Genomic DNA, 25,831 nt, shown 5'->3' with positions numbered 1-25,831 from the left:
CCACCCATACCCATTGAAAAAATAACCAACAGTGAAAGTGAAATCAAACGAACAGATAAAATCAAATGACTTGGCATCGCCCTTCACAGGAAGCTAACAGAGGAACCCCCCCCCCCCCATCTAAGATAAGAAGATTAGGATGTGGAAAACAATTCAGCCAGGAAAATACATCCATCAACATTTGAAGCTTAGGATGTACTAGACCATTATACAGCCCATGATCGTTTCTGCATGCTTCATCTGGGGACTGGCATGCATAATAAATATCTAACTCCTCCAATGCCCACAAAATAGGTATTTAAAGCTAGCACTCAATGCACCTTGGTGGACAAGCTCTGTGCTGGTCCATGAGGAACTTGAATTGAAAATGGTAGAGCAGCAGTTCAATGACCACACTAGGAAGCTGACTGACAAAATCAGTTTGCTCATATCACAGCACAACTATAGAAGGTAGGCATAGTTGAACCAGCACAGTGGTATACTTGCAGTAATAAGATAGTAAACTGATCTTGACATAATTGAGGTATGTAAGCCTCATGTACCAAATATTGTGCCCAGTGGTGCCCAAAAGGCAAATAAAGAGGACCTCAACTAAGTAACCTTACCTCACACAAAGTACTAACAGGAATTAGTACTTAAAAAAGCAAATAACACTGTTATATGGCGTCTGTCTCCACTATTTTGGATATCTCAGTTTCTAAAATATCCCAAAATTCTTATCGTATTTTCCCCCCTTCCTCTGAATTCTTCCCATTGTCTTCAGTTATCAGAGCATGGAAAATAGCAAGTGTGTATTTTTTGTTTTTGCGTTTGACTGATAGAATAATTAGTCTTTCTGAGGCAAATTTAAGTTCTGTTACACTTCCTATTACACTTTTATGAATATAGAAGGCTGTACCAACTAATGTACCCTTTTCATAATTCTGATTGCCTTTAAATATTTTGTAGCCACAAATATCTGTTATATTTTCTCATGGGAACCTAGTTTCTTGAACTGTTAGAATTTCTAGTTGTTTTTGTTTACCAGTTTGGAGTAAATAATTTACATTTAATGTGCCAAAAAAGAATTTTCTTTCAAGTTTTATTTTTTTTGAAGGATTACTCTAGCTCAAATCTTTGACTGCAATTGTTGAAACTTCCCAGAATCTTTTGCCTCCTTACGTGGCATGAGGCAGTGCTGGATTTTTCTTTTGAATTAACATGTGAGGTACTGCATTCATTTAATGGATTTGCCATACTGCAGTTGAAATTGTATCAAATACAAACGTAGAAATTAAATTTCAGATAACATACGATTTTTAGTCCAAAATTTCATTTTTTGTTCATGGAATACTCCACTAGGTTCTTCCATTCTCTCCATCATTGTAGATTAGAGTTCCTCCACCACCTTTGAGATTGTTGGCCAGATTTCACTCGTAACTCTAAGCAGGGGCTATTACTGGATGCCATCATCTGAAGCCAGATGGACCCAGGTCTTTTAACAATGCCGTTACTCCTCCCACTCCTCCTTCCCTTGTGAGATGGGGCCCCAGGGTTGGGACCAGAAATAGCAGAATTAATTCTTCTTTTTAGTATTATTATTGTAATATTATTAGTATTGTACGAAGGGCATTCAATAAGTAATGGTTCAAATGGCTGTGAGCACTATGGGACTTAACATCTGAGGCCATCAGTCCCCTAGAACTTAGAACTACTTAAACCTAACCAACTTAAGGACATCATACACATCCTTGCCTGAGGTAGTGGTCGCATGGTTCCAGACTAATGCGCCTAGAACCACTCATCCACTGCGGCTGGCCAATAAGTAATGCAACCCTGTTTCTTCTCAACAGATTTCAACTGAATGAAATGCAGAATTTGCTGTGGGGCATTGTGGAATATTTCCGCTTCAGCCCCTATAGTTTCATGAAGTTCCGATAGATGGTGGTGCTATACGTAGCTTTTGAAATGGTGTCTGTAACTGAGGTTTGTTCCAAGCAGAGAGATGCCATTGAGTTTATTTTGGTAGAAAACTAGAGCATTGCAGATATTCATAGGCACTTGCAGAATGTCTACAGAGATCTGGCAGTAAACAAAAGCATGGTGAGTCATTGGATGAGATGTCTGTTGTCTTGACAACAAGGTTGTGCAAACCAGTCAGATCTCCTGCATGCCAGCTGGCTGCATGCAGCTGAGACTCCTGTAGTGTTGGAATGTGTGAACTCACTCATTCAAGGTGATCAGTGGATCACAATCAAACACCTTTCTGCTCTAATGGACATCTCTGTTGGTAACACTGGCACACATGTCTGCTAGTTGTGTTACTTGAAGGTGTGTGCCTACTTTTTCCCTGCCAGCTAGCAGAAGATTATAAAGAACAATGAATGACCATCTGTGCGGAAATACTTGCACATTGAAAAGCTAATAATGATAATTTTTTGTCGAACATTGTCACAGGTGATGACACACGGAATTGATCACTTTGAACTGGAAACAAAATCCATAGAGTGGCAGCACACAACCTCTCCTGTGAAGCAAAAGCGAATGGTGGCACACAACCTCTCCTCTGAAGCAAAAGTTCAAATACGCAGCCTCAGCTGGTAAAGTCTCGGCAACAGTCTTCTGGGATTCTGAAGGGGTTGTTCTGTTTGATCTCCTTCTCATGGGGCAACAGTCAGCTCTGAAGTGTATTGTGCTACTCTCAGGAAATTGAAGAAATGGCTTCATCACTTCCATTGCCACAAAAATGCAAACTAACTTCTCCTTGTCCATGACAACAAGAAAAGAGGTTCAACACTTGATAGGTTATAATTACAGTGATTTAAAACCTTATCTTTTAATTGTTGATGGCTTTGTGGTACTTGGCAATAGATAGTGCCTCTTTTTGTAGAAGTGTATCACTTACTATAGAAGATAGAGTTCCTTAGAGCAATATTCAAAATTTTCAATAACATGTAGCTCCGCCTTTTTATCTACACTATTCTTGTTCCATCCATCACTCTATTTACTATTCATTAACAAAAAAGTTCTTGCTAAACCAGCACTTGATCCAGGCACACTGAAGACAAATACAACTTCCTTTAAAGGATTAGGCAAATTCACATTCCTATTTTGTCAAAAAGTAAAAACATAGCCCATTTTTATGAGCATTTCCTTCATAAGAGATGGCATTTTTCGAAACATCATATAAACTGGTGAATTCCTCATACAAAGCATCTTCATCAACTTTGAACCAAAGAAATTCAAAAAGTTCGGAAGCTAAAGCAAATGGTATCCAAGATTCTATTGAACAAGTTTTGTTCAAATTTGAAATGCTGGTTAAAATATTCAAGCAAGGTGGAGTGGATATTTATTAAGTCTATTTCAATAACAGTCCTGGAACAATTCAGTTTATTTAACATTTTGTTTGTAGAATTACCTAAAAATGATAATCGATTCTTTACTAATTACAGTTTTTGCCATTTCAAAAAACTCCATTATACTTATGTTGGCACATTCTAGTTTTATTGTGTATTCCATTATTATGTTACTGCCGGCCGGTGTGACCAAGTGGTTTTAAGCGCTTCAGTCTGGAACCGCGTGACCACTACGGTTGTAGGTTTGAATCCTGCGTCGGTCATGGATGTGTGTGATGTCCTTAGGTTAGTTAGGTTTAAGTAGTTCTAAGTTCTAGGGGACTGATGACCTCAGATGTTAAGTCCCATAGTGCTCAGAGCCATTATTTGTTACCAATATGAGGAAAAAAACCAGTAAATATGACTGTGATGTTAATTCTTTTTCTGAGTTATACAGTCACTGAAATATTTTTCCAATACTTAAGGATAATCATTACTACTCTTAAAGTAGTTCCCAGTTTTTAATTATCCTTTCAACGGAATAGGTTAGTGTTAACCACCTGGTAGGAACATGATTGAGAATTTCAGTCCATTCCACTTCTGCATATTCAAAAATTTATTTAAGAAAATCTCTTTCTTTTCTTACAATTTTAAAATTACATTTTCTGTGTCAGTATTTAAAGTATAACATGCACATTTTAAAGTGTTATGTAAAACTTAATTCAAACAGTGAGCCATTGAAATATTTCTGTTATCATTGTTCAGTAGTTTCATAACTGAATTGCTCTTCCCAAAGTTATATTTGCATTATCTGCACAGTACATACTACAGTTAGAAACATCTAAACCATGAGACACAGGAGAAGTTTTCAACAAGTTGTGAATGGCTACAGCCATTTGATCACATTCCTCTGTATTCCAACATTTGGATCAAAATACCATAAGACTCCTGGTAAAATTTTCCTTTTTTGTGGTTATACACAACAATACAAATAGAGAAAAATAAGCTTGACTGAGATGGGTCCTTTAAAATTTCAGTAAAATCGGACGCACTTTTGGGGGGCCAAAACGTTTTTTCAGCTTTTGTGTGGCTACACTGCTTGCTTTTTGAAATATATGAATCACTGGACGCTTCCTTAACTAGTTTCATATTACAATTCATGCTGTTGTAACTCAATTTATGTTTTACTTTGTGATAAAATCTGCCAGTTGTCCTGCAGTTGCAATGCATAACTTTTTTTCTGAGTTTCCACCAAAGAAGTTAGATATCTTGTTTGCCCACTTGACTTTCCTTTCCCTCTGTTTGTGACCTACTTTAAGACATCAAAATAACTAACCAGGCACCTCTGCATTTCCTAGAGTACTAAATGAATAACATAAAAATATATAAAGATTATAAGCCTATAATTTGCTTTTGATTGTTGAAGACAGTCTATGTTGTCACCATGTGCAATACTAAAATCCTCCATGCAGAAAGAACTATATGCTTTATGACAATTATTCTTTAAAAGTACAATCAATGAGTATGTTTCCTCCCTATTAGTGCAATACACACACAAGTTTTTAATTTTCTTGCTAGTTTTCTTCACCAGTTTCACTCATTTATAACTCTTTACAAAATACAGTCTTTGAATGCCTAACTGGTACACATTGTCCTCTCAGAACACAACTACAATGATTGAGCGATAGTGAAAGAGGAATATGTTGTCACACATTGAGATGTATCAAGCTGATGCAACCCTGAACAGAAGCCGTATTGGGAAACCTAAATCCATTAATAGGGTGGTGGAGGAAAACAAAGGAAAGGAAGTGGCAAAGGACATCAAAGTGGACATCATCTCATTTAGAAGAATGAATGATGGGAATTCTGAAAATACGGGATGTATCTTGAAAAATATGGGACCCAGGATTTTCGTTTTAAGTAAGTGAAAATTCAGAATTTCCAGGGATATACAGGGTAGTTGGCACCCTAACTGGAGGAGTTTATATTGAAAAATAGGGCTTAGTAGCCAAAATAGTGGGAATAATATGCTGTATTGGTATCCTGAATAAAACCATTCTGCTTTCAGAAAAAATGTGTTGCACTACTTATTGAATGCCTCTCATAGTTATCACAGCTCATCCCTCTATTTACATGTATATCTAACACATAACACTTTGACATTCTGTGTATTGTAGTTTGGTCTCATAATCATTAAATATTTTGAATCCAGAAATTTTGTTCATCAATAACTTCTAAGGTTATTCATTGTCACAGCAACTACTATTCTCCATTTTGTGCTATTCTCTTTGTTTGTTGATAATTTTGATAGTTTGTAGTATTTTCTTTGCCTACTCCTTCCCACCCCCTGGTTTTAATAACCAGAAAATTTCTGTAAAGTAATATTTTTAATTTTATTGCATTAAAATAAAAGTCCAAAAAGCTTTGTTCTCTTTTTTTGAATAGTTACTATGAGGTTTCTTTACTTATTGTTTTCCATCAGTATACAGGACAAACATTAATAAAACTGACAAACTGCAGGGATGGATTGCTGACTGGAAATGGAGGAAAAAATGCACTAGGGACAGGTGACCAGAAATGCATAATTGTTACAGCAGATGGCACTGTCAAATTACAGTTCCTCTGACCATGTGCCATGTGTTCCTTGTGTGCTGCAGGCTGTGTGATTGATGCAGCATCCTGTAAGCAGCAGAATGGTCCAGTATTCATGTTGGGAACAAGCTGAGATGGTGTTTGTGTATGGCCAAGAGCATAGAAACGGCAGAGACACAGTACAGATATACCAAAACAAGTACTCTCACAGACATCACCCACATCACACAACATTTCAAGCCCTTTTTAGGTGTTTGTGTGATCATGGGTATTTTGAGATAGGCGATAGGATTGTTTCCATCTGCTTGGCCATACGTAAACACCATCTTGGCTTGTTCCTTACATGAATATGGAACTACTGTGCTGCTTACAGTATGCTGCATCAATCACCCAGCCTGTGACACACAAGGAATCCATGTCATGTGGGCAGAGGAACTTTCATTTATCAGCAACATCTACCATGGAAATAATGCATTTCCAGACATATGTTCTTTGGACCTATTTGGCTTCATTTTCAGTCATAAAACCATCCCTGCAATTTGTTTGTTTTGTTAACATTCACCCCATACCTTCATTGGCTTATCTTTCTGTTCATCTGCTCCTCAGTATCCTTCTCTAAAGTAACATATCCATCACTTGTAAGTCTTTCTCTCCAGAAGTGTCCAGCTTCTACAAGCACACTTCACATGAATGCAATGAGAAATTGTTTTACAGTTTCTATACTACTTTATTTGTTCACCAATAGTTGTCTTCTTTCATTGAAAGCATTTTTGCTGTTACAGTTCTTTTTATGATCTCCATGCAACATCCATTGTCTTTTCTAATTCAGGTGTCTAAAAAGCAACTATTACTCAAACGTGATGTCAAGTGCCCTCAACATTGATTTGCTTACTATTATAACTCAGAATTGATACAAATTTAGAAGGTATATTTTGAATATGTTTTTCACTATCAACTATTAGGGAAATACCATCTGCAAATTTTGATAAGTGAAAGGGAATTCTCCTTAACGCCAGACAGTTTTGCTTTGAAGACCTTTGTAACTTTTTCAGCAAAAAGATTAAACAACCTTGTCAATATGTAGCAATCTTATCATACACCTTTACAACTTTTATAATGTTGACTTTATCCTGCAAGGAAGACATTGTTCTAATTGGTTTAGAGTGATCAAGTAGGCATATGGTTTGCCGCTGTTCCACATCAATAGCTCCCATTGTCCATCTTAAAGGTTTGAAATTCTTGATACAACAAATAACTAGATGACGTCTCTTGATTAATATGAAGTACAATAAATCTTAATGTAGAGTTTAAGTACATCTGTCCAGTGAATTTTGTTCTACATTTTTGTGTTACAGTGTTTGTTGACATTCTTCCATTTGATCCCTTTAATGAGATCAATTATTTGTATACTTGTGACATTTTCAGAAAAAGTGTTATCATCTCTGTAACTTAAAGTAAAAATTGGTAAATGTAGCTCCTTAATTTTTTATTATTTGAACTGTTTGTGGTATATCTTTACTTGCATTAGTAAAGGGTACTTTCTGTTATTCACAGGAACAGAGGCACAACAAATTTCAGTAGATACAAATTTTACCACAGAAACAAGTACAATAAGAAATGAACTTAAAGGTTTGAATCCACAGTTTGTAAATGTTGAACATGAATTAGACTTCCCATCTGGAAATGAAGGTCCGCAACCAGTATACACACTTCCGCAGGCAGATGCTTGGATGTGTAAGTAAAAATTTGTAAGAAATTATTGATAGATCCAGTAAGACAAGGAAAGCTCAAGGTTTATAATACATTCATCCACTCACTCACTCATCTATTTATTCCTTCATTCATTACGTTTTGTAAGTCCTATCACGGAGGATAGGCTTCAAGGATGTTGAGTAAGTTGACGGATACAATTAAGAGACAGAAGCAGTCACTGCAGGTTACTTGGATAAAATATATGAGCACAGATTATGTGAACTGCTTAACTACTCACATTAATAATTATGGAAATGACATCTAAATTATATTACATATGCAGTAGTAGGAGACAAACAGCTACTTTGAAAAACGCCACTGTTCCTCCTCTTATGCTAATTAACAGCTGTTATTTGTATCTATTACCAGTATTTCAAGCACAGCATTTTTGCAGACATACTGAAATCTTTACCTTAAGAAGATTTGTTAACCTTGGGAATATGGTCATCAGTAAGTTAACACATATATCATATTTCCATTTACTGATGTCACATGGGGTAATATTCTATGGTAACACATCACATAGGATAAAAAAAATCATCACATGGAAGAAAGCACAGTCATACATATTATGTGCAGATTTAAAAAAAGTATGCCTTTCCAGCATCTGTGTAGGCAATGGAAATACTGACCACTTGCTGACAGATGAAGTTTGTTGTAAGTTTTTGCTTGGAAATAAAATGTTTGACAAACAGCAGAAATGTTTTTGTCATCCTGTTTCAATGCCGTTATGGTCACAGAGCATCTGACCAGATGACTTCAATCCATTTACTGGTTTAATATAAGACCAAAATTTTTTGTCAAGTCAGTAGATAGAATTTTACTTTTGAACTGATTGAACTCTTAATGTGGCTCTCCTCACACTAATTCTGGCTTTGCTTAATTTTTGTTTGACTGTGAGGCTTTGGTAGTATTCAAATTTGCACTGAAGCTCTCTTTGCATTTGCTCCACAGTTTTCCCAGAATGCTATACCATTATTTGATACTGAATGACCATAGCAAAATATATTGTTATGAAATTATCGTATGACAAACAGTTTCTAAGTAATCATGTTAGGGAACATGTTTTGCCCAGTTTTCTGTTTATGTAGTCTGCATGTGCATGGGCTCCCACAGAAATGTATTCAGGAGGAGCAACATTCTAAAATTGCTATATCTGAGATAACTTATTGTGTGAATACCAGAACATGTTGTGTCTCAAAAGCTAAATTTGACGTGAATTACACACAATGTGTTGTATATTAAAGAATTTATTATTATCAACTCAATATTCTTTTGGAAGTACATTACTTAGATATCTATATGGTAAACATATTTCAGCAACATAGTCAGAGTACACCTATTTATCTTTAATTGTGTTGATCTGCCAACCCTCAGTTGGAACCAATAATATTAATAATAATAATTTGTCATATTGATGGACAATATTTAAGCGTGTTCACCAATGCTTTATCTGTAGATCCAAATGCAGCATTATAGATGAAATGTCATTTCTTGCTCTAGATGATAGGAAAATCCATTTTGTACCGTGTTGCATCTCATAGAGATCAGGAAGGTATCAACTGATGAACTGAATATTCTTTCTACCTTCACACTTTGTTTTCCTCTCTTCTAGAGAAGAACATTCTGAGAATTTATGACAGAGTCCACTCCCTGGTATTGTACCAGTAGTTTCTTCCATTTATCAAGTGTTCTATCAGGCATCAGTGTAGAAAAGAATAAGGATTCTGTTTACACACTGTTCTCAGCCATATTTCTAGACCTCTCTAAAGCATTCGATGTCATCAATAACATCATCTTGCTTCAGAAACTTGAATCTGTTGGTATTAGGGGCCTGGCCTATGAATGGATAAAATCATATCTCCAAAACAGAGACCAATTAGTTGAGCTTACTATTAAAGAAGGGAACAAGATAAAGTCCTACTGCTCAAAAAAGCAGAGCATCAAGTATGGTGTACCACAAGGCTCCATTCTAGGACCAGTTCTGTTTCTGCTCTTTGTAAATGACTTGTAATTGACTAGCCCATGCCATAATTACATAAAATTTGTGGATGACACAAATGTGACAATAAAAGGAAGGACCAAAGAGGAATTACTACAAGAGATAAAAAATTGTACCATCCACATTACAGACTGGTTTCTTGAAACAACTTAGTAATACACACAGAAAAAACAGTTACAGTGCATATATACACAGTGCAAAATAAATGTCCACTAGCACCAGACATAGAGTTGTTTGTTAGAACCCTCAAAAATGTAAGCTCTACAAAATTTCTTGGGATATGGATCCAAGAAGATTAAAGATGGGCACAACATACAAAATACATTAGAAATAAATTAAATACCATTTGCTACACTATCAAGATTCTTTCCAATTGCACATCGAAAGAGACAAAAGATGTATACTTCGCAGAGGTAGAATCCTTACTGTGATATGGCATAATCTTTTGGGGAAACGCATCTGCTAGCAAAAGTTGTTTTATATACCAGAAGAGAATTGTAATAGCTATAGAAAATGCTGCATCAAGAAGCTCATGCAAGCCCTTATTCAAGAAACTTCATATCCTTCCATTACCATGTCTGTACATTTTACAAGTAATCATATTTGTAAAGCAAATCTTAGAAAATAGCAACAATCTTGTGTCAACTAAGCAGAGTATCCACTGTATAACGCAAGGAGAAAGCCAGACATACATGTTCAACATGCACACACAACACTAAAACAGATTGGACCACTGCAAACAAGAAACGGACTATACAATAAGCTACCTACAAACGTCATTACAATAAAAAACACTTCAAAATTTAAAACAGCTCTTGCCATGATCAAAGTAAAACACAAATAGCATGATTTTTTATCTCAAGGATATAACATTTACATTGCTTTGTGTCCTGTTTTCTTTTGGTGAAAAACATACGTTGACTCATGGTGGAGGTGGACTAAATAAGATTAAAACCATTTTGTTTGCATTAGATGAACTTCTTTCAGAAATCACTCTTCTCTTATGGATCACATTTGCAATTGTGTACACTGAATCACTTAATTTTTATCTTACACCCTCTACTGTCTCACAAAACATAGTTTTGTTAGAGGTCATTTTGTTCTGCAGTCAGTCATTTTTTCCTTGTCAGTGCTACTTAACAACAGCAAAATTATGCCCTGCTTCTGTGCTAAGGCATGACCAGCCTCACACTCCTGCACACTGCATTAAGAGTGAACAAGTCAATGATTAAGAAGTGACCTTAGTGCCACTTTTCTCAGACTCATTTACTCATGGAGCTGTAATGGGAAGGAAGGAAGGAAGGAAGGAAGGAAGGAAGGAAGGAACGAGGAAAACCAGTGCAGCACTGACATTACAGCAGCACTTTGGTTTATAATGTATGCAACCCCAACATTAGACTTGTAATCACTCTGTTTCTGATCTCACCCACTCTCACTTTCATATACCCCAAAGCAGCCAAGATTTACTTCCTGGTCACTACAGCTCATCCAACACATCTACATTGACAGATTTTAGTCTTGTGTGAATAGATTTGTCAGGGAGGCTGGGGTGAAAAGGGATATTTATTTCACTTTCAGAAAACAGTAAAACAGTTATCAGTTTATCTTCAAGAAATATATCAGTCTCTGGTGAAACATTATATTATCAAGTGGAAGTAAAACTACAGTAAGAATTGTAGACAATCATAAAAATTTCAAAGTGATGCTACTAGTGTACCAAAATTATACAACATTAGTCATCATAGTGCTCACCACAAGTCAACAAATAATAACAACAAAGGATTAATGAGACAAGAAAATTCGAAACAGGTCTGTTGGGATTGAAGAAACAACGGTTAATATTTAAACCCATTCGCCTTTACAAATGTCTGCTTGTGTCTGTGTATGTGCGGATGGATATGGGTGTGTGTGCGAGTGTATACCTGTCCTTCTTCCCCCCTAAGGTAAGTCTTTCCGCTCCCGGGATTGGAATGACTCCTTACCCTCTCCCTTAAAACCCACGTCCTTTCGTCTTTCCCTCTCCTTCCCTCTTTCCTGATGAAGCAACCGTTGGTTGTGAAAGCTTTAATTTGTGTGTATGTTTGTGTTTGCTTGTGTCTATCGACCTGCCAGCGCTTTCGTTTGGTAAGTCACATCATCTTTGTTTATAGATATATTTTTCCCACGTGGAATGTTTCCCTATATATATATATATATATATATATATATATATATATATATATATATATATATATATATATATATATATATATATATAATGTGACTTACCAAACAAAAGTGCTGGCAGGTCGATAGATACACAAACAATATATAAAATTCTGCACCAATGTTTAAAAATACAGATCAGTTTCGAATCAAACCCTGGCCCTCCACAAGGAAAGATAGCCTCATACCAGATAGTTACTATGTTCGTAGAGTTATCAGTCTTTCATTTGAGTAGTATATGCACTTGGGAAACTTCATAGTCTGTTTTCTTGAGAATTTTTGTCTTATATTAAAATTTTGACCCATTTTGAATTTGTTTTTAATGATTGCTTCTTAAAATTGTTATACATTTGAAGTCAATAACATTATTAGTTGCTGTAAATAAGAGAGAAAGAAAGTGGATGAAGTTACACTAGGAGGCTCCCTTTTCTGCCTTTGTAATACAGAATCTTAAATGTCATCACTAAAAACATTTTATAGCAATTAAGTATTTACTTATTTTGTACTACTAAAATTGAAAGAAAGTACTGAGTCAAGAAATCATTGCTAATGTGGACTGCTGTACCTGCTCACCATAATTGAATACATAGAATAAATGCAAGCCTACTAAAATTACAGATAATTGTCACAGATTAATTGTAAAAAGATAAAGCTTGCTTTACTTACCTGAAGTTATGATATGTCTATCATGATCACATGTGCACCATGTATACACATGAACAGCCATAACTCTATGGCAGACAGTGTTGTGAGTTTGCAGTAAAAATAAATACAGAATGTGTTGACTATATCTGGCACTCATGTTACTCTCACAGCACAACAAATGTGCCCACTTTGAGCAATCCATACTACTGCTGATTGTTAGTTGCACATGGCCAAGGCGAACTATATTTTCTCTGAGATGGCACGCAGGCCTTCCAAAATATATCCAAGACAGTGATATTTTTCAAACAGGAAAATAGACAGAAATCTAATGATAGTTGAATCAGTGAACTGAACTGAGATGTGGAATGCTCTTTTGGTTTTTTTTTTTTTTTTTTTTTTTTTTTTTCGTGAAATACAAATTGAATTCTTCTTTCACATGAAACAGCTCTGTGGGCCAAAACTTAGCACCATGTGGACTGCACACGGCCTGCTGGCTATGGGTTGGTCACCCCTGCTCTTGACAGAGTTTATAGCCAAAAAATCATCAATATTATTAGGTACCAAAGTTCAAATCAGGCACAGTTCTCTGCTTGTTTTCATGACCTAAACACCGAGCATTCAGTTTTTTCACAGTATATGGAGGTAGAAAGGAATTTTCACTCTGCAGGGGAATGTGCAGTGGATCCTGACAGAATGAAACTGTGTGCCAGACTGCTACTGAAACTTGTGTTCTTTTCCTTTTGTGAGAAAGTGCTCTGCTGACTGAGCTACCCAAACATAACCCACGACCTTTCCTCACAGCTTTACTTCCACCACTATCTCGTTGCCTACCTTCCAGACTCCACAGAAGTTCTCCTGCAAACCTTGCAAGACTAGCCCTCCTAGAAGAAAGGATACTGTGGAGACATGGCTTAGCCACAGTCTGGGTATGTTTCCAGAATGAAATTTTCATTCTGCAGCAGAGTGTGCACTGGTATGAAACTTCCTGGCAGATTAAAACTGTGCCCTGGGTTTAGACTCAAACTCGGGACCTTTGGCTTTAAAGACTACGTTCGCAGGAGAATTTCTGTTAAGTTTGGAAGGTAGAAGATGAGGTACTGGTGGAAGTAAAGTTGTGAGGATGGCTTGTGAGTTGTGCTTGGGTAGCTCAGTCAGTAGAGAACTTGCCCCTTGAAACGCAAAGGTCCTGAGTTCAAGTCTTGGCCCAGTAGACAGTTTCAATCTGCCAGGAAGTTTTCCACTGAAACAGTTTGGCAATTGTGTGCCACTGTTCTTACACATTTCTGGAACTTGACAGAGGAAATAAGCCAGTTCTTACCAAGTAAAAATCGAGATACACCACCATCTTTGCCAAAATGTATTTACCATATTTATCCTTCATGGCTGATATAACAAAATGCTTATATTCTTTCTATCTGAAACTTCAAGGGAAAGACTGACTCATAACAAACATGTGGAATCAAGTTAAAGCATTGAAATATAAGCTAATTTTATGGGAAAAACAGTTGAAATATAAAGTTGTAAAGCTTTTTTCAACAAGCTACATGAAAAAATCTGACATGTGGAATAATCGGGTCTACTGCTGGATGTTTTTGTCACTCTGGCACAATATTTCGGCCACATAACTCATTGCCTTCTTCAGGTGCTACCTGAGACTGCCATGTTGGAGGATCTTGTCCAGTATTTATGCCCAGAGGGCGTTGGGGTGCTCTATTTGCCATCCGCGCCTGCCTGGTACTGGTTGTAATGTGTTGTCTCTTCCCTGGTGCTCCCTCGGACATCCGCGCCCGACTTGGTCGCCATCAGTGGCAGCTCTCTGAGGCCTGTCCTGTGTTGGGCATTCCGTTCATGGTCTGCGCCAACCAGGTGCTGCTCTTGAGGTTTTGGCCCCTCCCTGGTGCTCCCACAGATGTCCATGCCCAGCTCGTCCACCATCTGTGGTCGTAGCAGCTGTCTGGGCCTCCCTCGGAGCACCAGGGAAGAAACAACACCTTACAAACAGCGCCAGGTGGGCGCAGACCGCGAACAGAGCCCCCGACATGAGACTGGCCTCAGACAACTGCCACAACTGCAGATGGTGGACGAGCTGGGTGCGGACATCCGTCGGAGCACCAGGGAAATGCCAACACCTCAGGAGCAGCACCAAGCGGGCGCGGACCAGGAACGGAATGCCACACGTGAGTCTGGCCCCAGACAGCTGCCACAACCACAGTTGGTGGACAAGCCAGGTGCGGACATCTGTGGGAGCAGCAGGGAGGGGCCAAAACCTCAGGAGCAGCACCTGGTGGGCGTGGACCGTGAACCGCAAACGGAACGCCCAATACAGGACAGGCCTCAGAGAGATGCCACAGATGGCAACCAAGTTGGGCGCAGACATCCGAGGGAGCACCGGGAAAGAGACAACATATTACAAGCAGCGCCAGGCGGGCGCGGATTGCAAAGAGAGCATCCAGCGCCCTCTGGGCATAAATACTGGACAAGATTCTCTAACACGGCAGTCTCAGGCAGCACCCGAAGAAGGCAACGAGTTACATGGCCGAAATTTTGTGCCAGAGCAACACAAACATCCAGCAGTAGACCTGATTATTCCACATGTCAAGATCTCGCTGGGAAAGCCTGAAGAGTAACATCATGAAAAAATCTGTTTGGGGTGAAGCAACATCACATAGACAAATAAATTGAGCTCAGAAATGAATTTTAATCAAGAGCTGCAGATTTTAAATTAGTGGAAAACAAGTTTTCTTCATTCTCTTCAATTTATATAAAATAAATAACAATACCTGTTCAAATGCAAATGGAGGTAATTGAGATTGAGTGTAATTCATATTTGAAGAACAAATTTAGGCAAAGTTGGCATACTTAAATTTTATAAATCTACATCTACATCAACATCTCTATATGTACTCTACAAACCACTGTGAAGTTTATGGCAAAGGAAATGTCCCAGTATACCAGTTATTAGGGTTTCTTCCCATTCCATTCTCATATTGAGTATGGGGAAAATGATTGTTTAACTGCTTCTGTGCATGCTGTAATTAATCTAATGTTGTTTTTATGTCACCTATGTGAGAAATACATAGGGGTTGTTGTATATTCCTAGAGTTGTCACTGAAGCTGGTTCCTGAAACTTTGAACGTAGATTTTCTTGGCATTGGTTACATTTATCTTTAAGAGTCTGCCAGAATGGTTTCTGTAGCATCTCTGTGACACTCTTCCGTGGTTCAAACAAACATGTTACAACTTGTGCTGGCCTTCTCTGTATATGTGCAGTATTCCCCATTAATTATATTTGGTATGGATCCCACACAGTAGAGCAATATTCTAGAATGGGTCACACAAGTGATATGTAAGCAATCTCCTTTGTACACTAACTGCATTTCCCCAGTATTCTACCAACAACCGAAGACTACCACCTGCTTTACCCATGGTTCCATTTCATGTCCCTGCAATGTGTTATGTCCAAGTATTTGTATGAATTAGCTGATTCCAACTGTAACACATTGATATTATAGTCATAGGATACTAAATTTTTTTGTACAGTTTTACATTTCTGAACATTTAATTTGCCAATCTTTGTACCACTTTTAAGTTTTATTAAGAGCTGACTCAGTATTTATGCAGGTTCTTTTGGATAGTAATTGGTTATAGATAACTGAATCATCTGAAAAAAATGAGTTTATTATTAATAATTTCCACAGGGTCATTAATATACAAATGAATAGCAAAGGTCCCATTGTACATTCCTTGGGAACACCCAAAGTCTACACATGACAATGACTCTGTCCATGATAACCTGCTGCATCCTCCTTACCAAAAAATCCTCAACCCAGTCAGAAATTTTGCTTAATACACAATATTGTCGTAGTTTTCACAATAAGCTTGGAGGTGGTACTAAGTCAAATGCTTTCAAGAAATGAAGAAATACTGTATCTAAATCGTTGCCTTGATCCACGGCTTTCAGGATATCATGTGTCTTACAACTATTGGGAACAGTTTTATAGTGGAAGGTCTGTGATAAATTATAGTTACAAGAGGGGTTAACACTGCTGCAAAATGGGTATTGAATCTGATAGGGATTCCATTGGATCTTGGAGCTTTGTTCAGTTTTAATGTTTTCAGCTGTTTATCAACATCACTAACACTAACACTTATTTCACTAAGCTTCTTAGTGGTATGAGGATTACATTGGGGCAATTCTCCTGTGTTTTCCTTTGTAAGGGAACATCTGAAAATTAAGTTAAGCATTTCAGCTTTTGCTTTGCTACACTAAATTTCAGTTCCTGACTAACTCACATGTGACTGGGCATTAAAGACTACATGTTGAGTTGCAGGTAGGCACAATGAAAATACTATTATGTATTAAGTTTTTGCCATAGCCTTCAGCAGAAAAGAAAAAGAAAAAAAAGCATACATATGTATGCACATCTCGCATACATATGACCACTATCTCTTGCTGCTCAGGCCAGCGTATTAGGTCATTGATTGGTGCAGGTGTGGGGGGGGGGGGGGGGGGGGTTTCCTAGCTTAGGTAGTGTTTAAGGAACAGGATGTGGGGGGACTGTGTTTTGGGTTTTAGCCGGGGAAAGGGATACTTTCCTGAAATTGTACAGACGGATGGAGCATGGGTCCATTGTGGAGTATGGCATTTGGGTAACAGAAAATGACATAGGAAATGGACAAATGAAGGCCTTAGCTGACTATGAAGGGAGCTGTTTAAGAGAAAAAGATGCATAAAACACATACAGACATACAAAAATATGTGCAAATACATAAATATATGTGCAAATATGTAAAAATAAACACAAACAAATAAATAAAAATGTTCAAGAACATAGAAAAAAATGACAGAATGAATGAGCTATCGGAATACATATGTGCTGGTATAAGGAAAGATAGAGGGGCAGGGGGGAATTGGTTAGGCTGAGATTCACAATTTTATTTGGCATAGATAGATGCAGAAAACAGATGCGAAACTATGCAAAAATGATGAAGGAAATGTGATCACTGGGAATATGCACCAACAATCTGCAGAGTCATGTAGCCATGTGTTGTGCAAAGACAAGACCATTGATACAGTGTGGTTTGGAAGTTAGTCCTTATGCAGTTTGAAAGGTGATGAAAAGATGAAGGAAAGAGTAGAGAGTAGTACAAAGGAAATGTCACAGAGTTGTGAAATGGAAGAAAAGCCATTAAGCAAAATCACACAATGGAAAGTCCAGGGTGGAATGTCAACCATTATAGGATAGATCACTGCTCACTGTCAAGATGACACATAAAGGTTCAGACAGGTACAACAAAAAGGCTTTTGGCCAAAGCCTTCATCAGAAAAGAAAAACATGCAAGCAAGCACATCTCTAAATCATGTCATCTCTATGGTGAGTAACAATCTATTATTTCTATAATTGTTGATATTCCAACCTGAACTTTCCATTGTTTTATCAGACACTAACTTTGGTGCCACTAACAGCCTTTACATACGACCATAATTTCTTTGGGTTTTGTGAAAGATCATGTATACTGCCCTGGCCACAGTGTCACCATGGCCATAGGAGCATTTGTTTGGGTGTCTGTGTGATTTTGCATACTTTTGAGTGAGAAAGGACAAAAGCTCAAAAACTGGTGTTTCTGTTACATGTTTGTATGCTCCATGCATGTCTGTAGTAATCACCAATGTTTTAAGTCTGTGGGTTGCAAGGCTTGTGAACTCAATACTGTGTTCCAGTTATAGCAAGAGTCAGATACAAATGAATGTGTGGTTTGGAGTAACACTTTACTCTGATAAACCATATAACAGGAAAATGTGATGTACTCACTAATAGGAAAAATATGCAATCACAAATTTTGATCGATAACTAATTGAATGAATAAACAAGGCAAAGCAAAAAGCACCAAAAAAATGAAGATCATGGAACTCTATTGTGAACCAAGGAGGAGGCATTTCACATTGCTCCCGGTGACCAGTGCATGAACTCTATTGACGTCTGCCAAATGATCAGCTGATCATCTGCCATTTGCCGTGGCTGTCACTTATCATTGCTACAGTTTTAATGTTTTTAAAAATCTAAATAGAAAGGGAAAAAAACTGTATTTTTTACACAGTTGCGATTTAGTCTGTCACCGGGAATTTATGTGAGGTTACACGTAAGTCTTGAGATACTCTATGAAAGTTCCACACATAGAGGATTGATCATATAACTACAGAACATCAGAAATATTACTCACCCTGTAGATGAGGCTTTGAGTTGTAGATAGGCACATTTATTTATTTATTTATTTAGCAGCTTATGATGTACATCTATGTACTAAGTCCAAGCACATATTTGCTTTGTCAGTTTTCCCATAAAATACATTACTTTTACTGATTATAACTATAGTTTTGCTAAGATAACTAATAAATTTTAGCCACAACATTTTTGAAAATTAACATTATAGTTACAAAATTTTAGATACTGTAAACTGAATGGATTTTATGAGACATAAATAAGCTATGTACCTAAATTACAGAACATTTAATTGCAATAATTCTATGCCATGGGCCCATCATTTTATATATACGGTATAATATAGTCCCATAGCACATACACATCTAGAACCCATTCTGTTTACATTTATAAAAAAATCTAACAGCAATAATACTGTAGAAAAACAAAATCTTTAGATAAAACGATACTGTTAAGAAGTTAACACATTTTACTTTTTCTTTTTCTCTATACCTGTGTGCATTTTTCGTTTAGTGTACTATGCCTGTTTGCTTCAGTTATTTTTGTTTGAAAGAAATTCTCTAATTGAATATAAAGGGGTTTCTAATAGCAGTTGTCTGATTGACTGTTTAAACTCATCCTTCGATTTGGCATTAGTGATGTGTGGTGGTAAAGAGCTGTACAACTTTACTGCCATGTAACCACTGCTTCTCTCATATTGAGTTGTGTTATGCTGTGGAATTCTTAATTTATTGGTGTTTCTGGTGTGGTGGTGGTGTAAATCTTCATTTTTGTTGAATTTATGTTTATGATCCCAAGCAAGGACCAGAATTATTTTTATAAGCTGTAGAAGGTTAGACTCTTATATTTTTTTTGAAAAGAGGCTTGCAACTATCTCTTGTTCTTTTGTGTCCTATTATTCTAATGCTCTCTTTTGTAATTTGAATATTTTAATTGCCTCAGTCGAGTGGCCCCAGATTTCTATACCACAGCTCATTACAGCATTGAAGTATGAAAAATACACCATGCGCACATCTTCAGTTACTATTGGCTTAATTTGTCTCAGAGCAAAAACAGCACTGCTAAGTTTATTGCTTATATTGGAAACATGATCTTTCCATCCTAAACAACTGTCCACAGTGATCCCTAAAAATTTAGCACTTTCAACTACTCTTACATCTAGCTCTTGCAAATTTCTTAGTTCACTTGTTTTTCTTTTGTTGTTCGTAAAGAGGATTGCATTAGTTTTCTCATAATTGAGAATTAACCTATTCACTTCAAGCCAGTGAGTGATCATTTCAACTGTTTGATTACTTTTACTTATGGCCTCCAGTAAGCTCGGTTTCACAGTTATGCTTCTTGTATCGTCTGCAAAGAATATCAATTCACTGTCTACGTTACAAGGTAAATCATTTATGCATAGAAGGAAAAGGAGGGGGTCCTAGAATACTACCCTGTGGCAGCCCAAATTTTATTTGACAGGCCATTTATGTCTGTGGATGCTTTATTGTTTAGTTTCTCTATTATTTTTCTTATCTCTTGTTCAGTTGCTGGATACAGGTAACATGAGTTACTGGGTGACTTTTATTTATTCTCAACTAGATTTTGGGCTTGCAGAGAGTCACAATTGTGAGCTGTTGGCAGACACTGGTAAAATATTTGTTGAAAGTGTTGCTAATGATTATTGGATCTTCTGTTACAACATTATTGATTTTTAGTCTTAAGCTTTTATTGTTATTTCCTGATGACTTTCCTGTTTCTCTGTTTATTATCTTCCAAGTGCCTCAGACTTTGTTGGGATCTTGTGTAATAACATCTCTGTTATGCAGTTTTTTTGCAGCTGTTAAAGTTTTATTGTAAATCTTTTTATAGGTTCTATAATATTCAACAAAATGAATAGGCCATCTGGAGCTTTCCAAATTGTCTGAAGAAGTTTCCACTTTTTACAGGATACTAATAGACGTTTTGTTAGCCATGGCAGATTTCCTCGCTTTTTCTTTATTTGTTTAGTTTTGGTTGGCAAACACTCTTCAATGATTTTAAATAGATATCTAGGAAACTGTTATATTTATCATAAACACTATTAGATAAGTACATTTCTGGCCCCCTTTTCATTATGTAGTTTTATCTTGAGGTCTGTTATGTTAGAACTTCTCATTAAAAGAATACTAGAAATGTTCCATCCTGGACTTTCCATTGTTTGAACATTAGAAATGTAATTAACATGATCCACAATGCATGAGAGTTTTACACTTGTTTGAAAAAGTAATTTACTGTTTTGTTCAGTGAATCATAAACACAATTAGGAGTCCAAAGAATTAGCTTTGAAGTTTTCACCCATTTCTTGCCCATGTTTCTCTCTCTCTCTCTCTCTCTCTCTCTCTCTCTCTCTCTCTCTCTAGTAAGAGAACTCATGTGGATTTATGGATTTAGACTAGAAACAGAGCAAAACCTTGAAAAGTAGTGGTGCAGTTTCCATTATTTGTTACTTTTGTCTACATACTGCCCATTGGTTAACTGCATGTAAGTGGTTTACTTTCCTTATTTTGTGGCTTCTAATATGGAATTTCAATTCTTGTAACAATTTCATTTTTGTTTCAGATATTGCCTCCTGCCCAATTTGCACTAATCAACTTCCGAATATCACTTCTGTATATTGCAACTCTTCCGTAGTATATAAACTCATAATAAGAAGACATGGAAGTGTTCGTTTGGTGTTGGATATGACTCCAGGAAAACCACCACAGCGCATAAGGAAGACTATCATACTTTTGATGGAACTTGGCTGTAAATGCCCGCAGTTGGAGAATGGTCAGTATTGTTTTGTTACCATAATAACTTCATTTCCATTAGAGCATTACATTTAAGTACCACATAAACTGAAGTAAATTAGTATAAACAACCTGAGAACATAGGGCTCTAATATAAATGATAGCCATAGTTTTATCTTACACTTTATTGCAGATTTCATTGGCTGTGCTAACAAGAGTTGATGCTTCTTGAATGTCATTTTAATGAATGTGCATTACTATCAAGTGCAATAGAAAAAATTTAACACACCTCTGTGAAACTGTAATCAGCCAGTTAATAGCCTGAAGCTCCTCTTATTTTGTATTTACATTGTTATTGTGGTTTCAGTGTGTGTGTGTGTGTGTGTGTGTGTGTGTGTGTGTGTGTGTGTGTGTGTGTGTGTGTGTGTATATTGTTGACGAAGGCTTTAACTGCTGAAAGCTATAATTGTTAGAGTCTTTCTGTTGTGCCTACCTGCGACTCGGTGCCTCCACTGTATGGTGAGCAGCAACTTTCCATCTCATAATGTCTTTACATTGCATCCTGGATTTTCCATTGTTTGCTTTGTGTAGTCAATACAGATGTACGTACAGACATCAATGTACTTAAACACACCATCTGTGACGTGCAAGTGATGTTTTGATCAGTGTAATACACATGCAGCAGTACAGTTTGACTTAATACATTCTCATAGTGACAGTGAAAGCTGTCACTTACTTATTTAAGAGGCTGCTTATAATTTGCTGTACTGATCTTCAATCAGCTGTGACATTTGATTTGGTAGTATTTCCTCCTGTGTGTAGAAACTTATAATCATATCAACATCACTCTTTCCAAAAATAGTTTCTTCATTATATCTAGATATGTACATGATTTTAGTGTTAAATTTCACAGTAAGATTAAGATTACAGCAAAAGTGAAAATCTGGATGGAACTTTAATACTTGTCCAAAGAGACATGGTACTCAAATATGGAATTTTATTATTAGTATAGCCAATGAATTCATGAGAAAACATGAAGAGAAGGTTGATCCTTATCACTTGGATTAAACAGTCATTTCTCTGCTTGCATCCCCCCCCCCCCCCCCCCAGTAATTAATTAGGAAAAAGGTGTAGTCATTTTTTTTCTCTCTTTCATCTTATTTATGTGCATAGGCTCAGCAGAAATACACATGCAGTTGACACAGTATGCTGAGGGTAGAAGAGATCATGCATTAGTGTTGTATATTGGCAAACACTTTCAATTGTCTTGTTTAAAAATTTTGTTGCCATTATTATAAGAAGTTCTTTGCACTTGTGTTTATGTATGGTGCACTTCCAGTTGATATTTTATGGATACCAATATAGCACTCTTGTGGTAAAGAACTAAATCAAACGAACTCTTTACATCACAATGAGAACAGTGGATGGTGAGCTCTTAACTTAAAGCATTATAAGCACTTAATTTATAAACTTTGTGTTTCATACAGTACATACTTTCTTTGGTGAAACTACTGTTAACCTAACAAGTACCAAAGATTGGGAACAATTGGCATAAAAAACACTTCAATGGAGCAGCAACCATCTTCATGAAGGCTCTTTCTTCATCCTTTATACATATACACACTAATATGTGAAAGAGAACATTTGAAAAATATTAGATGTAACAATCATATGTTAAATTCGATTCTTACTGTGTGAAAACAGGATTCAGTGTGTGTGCTTTGTAGTTTATTTCTCTGTTAAAAAAGAATTTTCCAAAATTAATGTAAGTGCTAGAAGTTCTCTTTAGTATTTCTCCCTTTCTGAGATTGGTTTTAACTGATGTTTGAGGAACAATTTGACTACATTTGTAGATTGAATTTTCTATTAAGAAGAATGTTTATTTTCATTACAACTTTTTTGTTGCTATGAACAGAGATTGTTTATGATGAAGGAGTGGTTTTTTATCGGCAATATTACCCATTACCTTTCTATCTGATTTTCACATATTTATTTATGCATATCGGTAGGTTATAAAAGCAAATCTGTGTGTGACTGGCAAAGATAAATGTTTCTGTAACATCACTGAAATGTGTGTTTCTTTTGCAGTGGGAAATCATTTGATAATGTTGAATACAAAACCCCAAGCTGAAAATGTAGCCAAACAAGAGCATCCGACGCTGAAACTTGACTCAGATACTTATATACTAACCACACCAGCTCATACTGGACAGCCACAAATTGTCAAATCTTCCAGGAGCAAATGTGTATCTGGTCAGAATAATATCACACAGACTTAGGTGATACAGGGTGTATGGTCTTACCTTCCAGACCAGTAGAGTAGAGATCAGTAAAATAAGATACTGTGCTTGTTTTCTCTCCACCCCAGACAAAATAACTATCACAATTTCGTACCTAGTCATCATTCCACCCTAACTGTAAATGATCTGTAGCTAAAGCAGTGAGAAATGTGGATACAATAAAGTAACATGCTGTGTAAAGTCCATAATGACATGTGTCCATTCATACTAGAATTAGAATTACAATTTTTGAACCAAAGAGCCCTAGTTGACTACGTGAAAGTGGCATTTATTTCAACTGTAAATCAAATGTTTCACACTTAAATAAAATTTTGTAACAAAGTGTTTTATTTGTAGCTAATAAAAGAAGTGATAATTTGATAAAGTTATTTTCAAATTGGTGATAATATATGTCCACTTATAATTTTGAAATATCACGATTTATTATTTGTTTATTTTATGTTTTAAGAAACTAATTTCTATTAGAATAACTAGAACATGGTGCAATCAGGCTAGTCAGTTTATATGAAATGTATTTGAAATGTAGAGGCTGTTTGATCATAAAAAAGTATATATGTTAGGAAAAGCTTTACTGGCAGCTTTAATTTCCTTCAAACCTACTATATTATCTGACACAATTATGTTTCACTTCAAAGTACTTTTCATAATGTTGCACTGGCTTCATGAAACCCTCAGCATAATAGAAGTTCTATGTCTGACAATTGAACCAGTTGATAATGTGGTCTTTATTGTCTCATTATCTCACAAATGCAAGAAGAGATAAGACTCGCTGGCTGTGAGGCTGAGACTGGATGGTCGGTGGTCGAAAAGTCACCAACAGAAATGCTGCTTCTTATCCTTGTTTTTGCCCACTGTGTGTGGACATCCATTGTTGTGGAGAAGTACTATTTCAGAATACAGCTTCTGAAATGTTGTTTTTCAAAAGCTGGTCTTAGTTTGGTGAGTGTTTTGCAGAACGCACCAGCAGCTAAATTTTGATATTTAGTTAACCAAAGGAATGCCCTTTTCGTCCCAAAAATGGTAGCCATCAGTTTTTAAAATGAGTAAGGAGATGACTTGAATATTTTTCAGTTTTTTTGAAGTTGAATGTTGCCACTTTGTTAGCTATTGTTTTGGCAATTTGTAACTTTCACAATTTGCTTTAACCCAAAGTTAAATGATTAATGAATCAAAATAATGACTTGTGTGGGTTCATAAGCAATCAATATATGGTACTTTATTTGTGCAACTTTTTTCTAAGGTGGCTACATTTAAATGTAAGCAAGCAGTACTTTCTTTCTGAATACTCATCATGAAATTGTTTTTTTTTTTTTTTTTTTTTTTTTCCCATGTGTTGTGTACCAGATTGTATAGTTAATACAGGATGTATCTTCATGTAATTACACGTAAAATAAAATGTAACTATACATGTGATTTTGCTGGAGAGGCATTAAACATTCATATACAATAAACAATTTCAAGTTACACAATATTACACTAGAAAGGCGCTCTGTAAAGACTGATCAGTGGCAAGATTCAGACCAGTGAACTGTTTGTTACAATATAATGAAGATGAGATAGGAGAGGCACACATCATTGTAAATCATAGTACACTTGTAACTTAGTACATTACTTAGTAAAGTTACTGCTTTGCAGCTTGTATAAGTTTACAGTTTTATTGTGTTCCCAACTCCAGTGTTCTTTTCTTTCATCCATTCATTCCATCAACTGAAAGTTCAAGAAAATATGCAAGCTTTTCAGCGATATAACATATATTAATGCAGAAGCTGAAAAAGGGAAGATTTAACTACGCATGGAATGCGTAGTAACATGAAAGGCAAAGCAGCAGCGTGCAACGTAATCCTGGAAAATGAAACTGAAATTAGCCAAGCTTAGTGGAACCTACAATCAGAGCAGCAGCAATAGAATCATCAGTTTCAATTGAAGAACCAAATACTTCACTAATTCCAGACAAAGCTGAAGCAGCAAGAAAAGGATGTCCATCATGTTTAGTTACAATGTACCAAATTATAACTTCAAAAATCGCAGCTGAAACACCATACACTACACA

General features: G+C 36.4%; 1 protein-coding gene across 1 annotated transcript in view; it reads left to right on the top strand.

Moving 5' to 3' along the window:
• The window catches only part of LOC126273186 (murinoglobulin-2-like), a 261,930-nt gene extending 236,736 nt beyond the window's left edge, over nucleotides 1-25,194 (top strand). The window contains exons 27-29 of the mRNA XM_049976703.1: nucleotides 7,461-7,640; nucleotides 21,312-21,521; nucleotides 23,570-25,194. Of these exons, the coding sequence (XP_049832660.1) occupies nucleotides 7,461-7,640; nucleotides 21,312-21,521; nucleotides 23,570-23,760 (581 nt within the window). The 3' untranslated portion in view covers nucleotides 23,761-25,194. The remainder of the gene's footprint in view (nucleotides 1-7,460; nucleotides 7,641-21,311; nucleotides 21,522-23,569) is intronic.
• Nucleotides 25,195-25,831: the final 637 nt, after the last annotated feature.

Source organism: Schistocerca gregaria, chromosome 5 (assembly GCF_023897955.1).
Source record: "Schistocerca gregaria isolate iqSchGreg1 chromosome 5, iqSchGreg1.2, whole genome shotgun sequence".
Taxonomy (NCBI): domain Eukaryota; kingdom Metazoa; phylum Arthropoda; class Insecta; order Orthoptera; family Acrididae; genus Schistocerca; species Schistocerca gregaria.
This window is presented reverse-complemented; position numbering and strand designations above follow the sequence as displayed.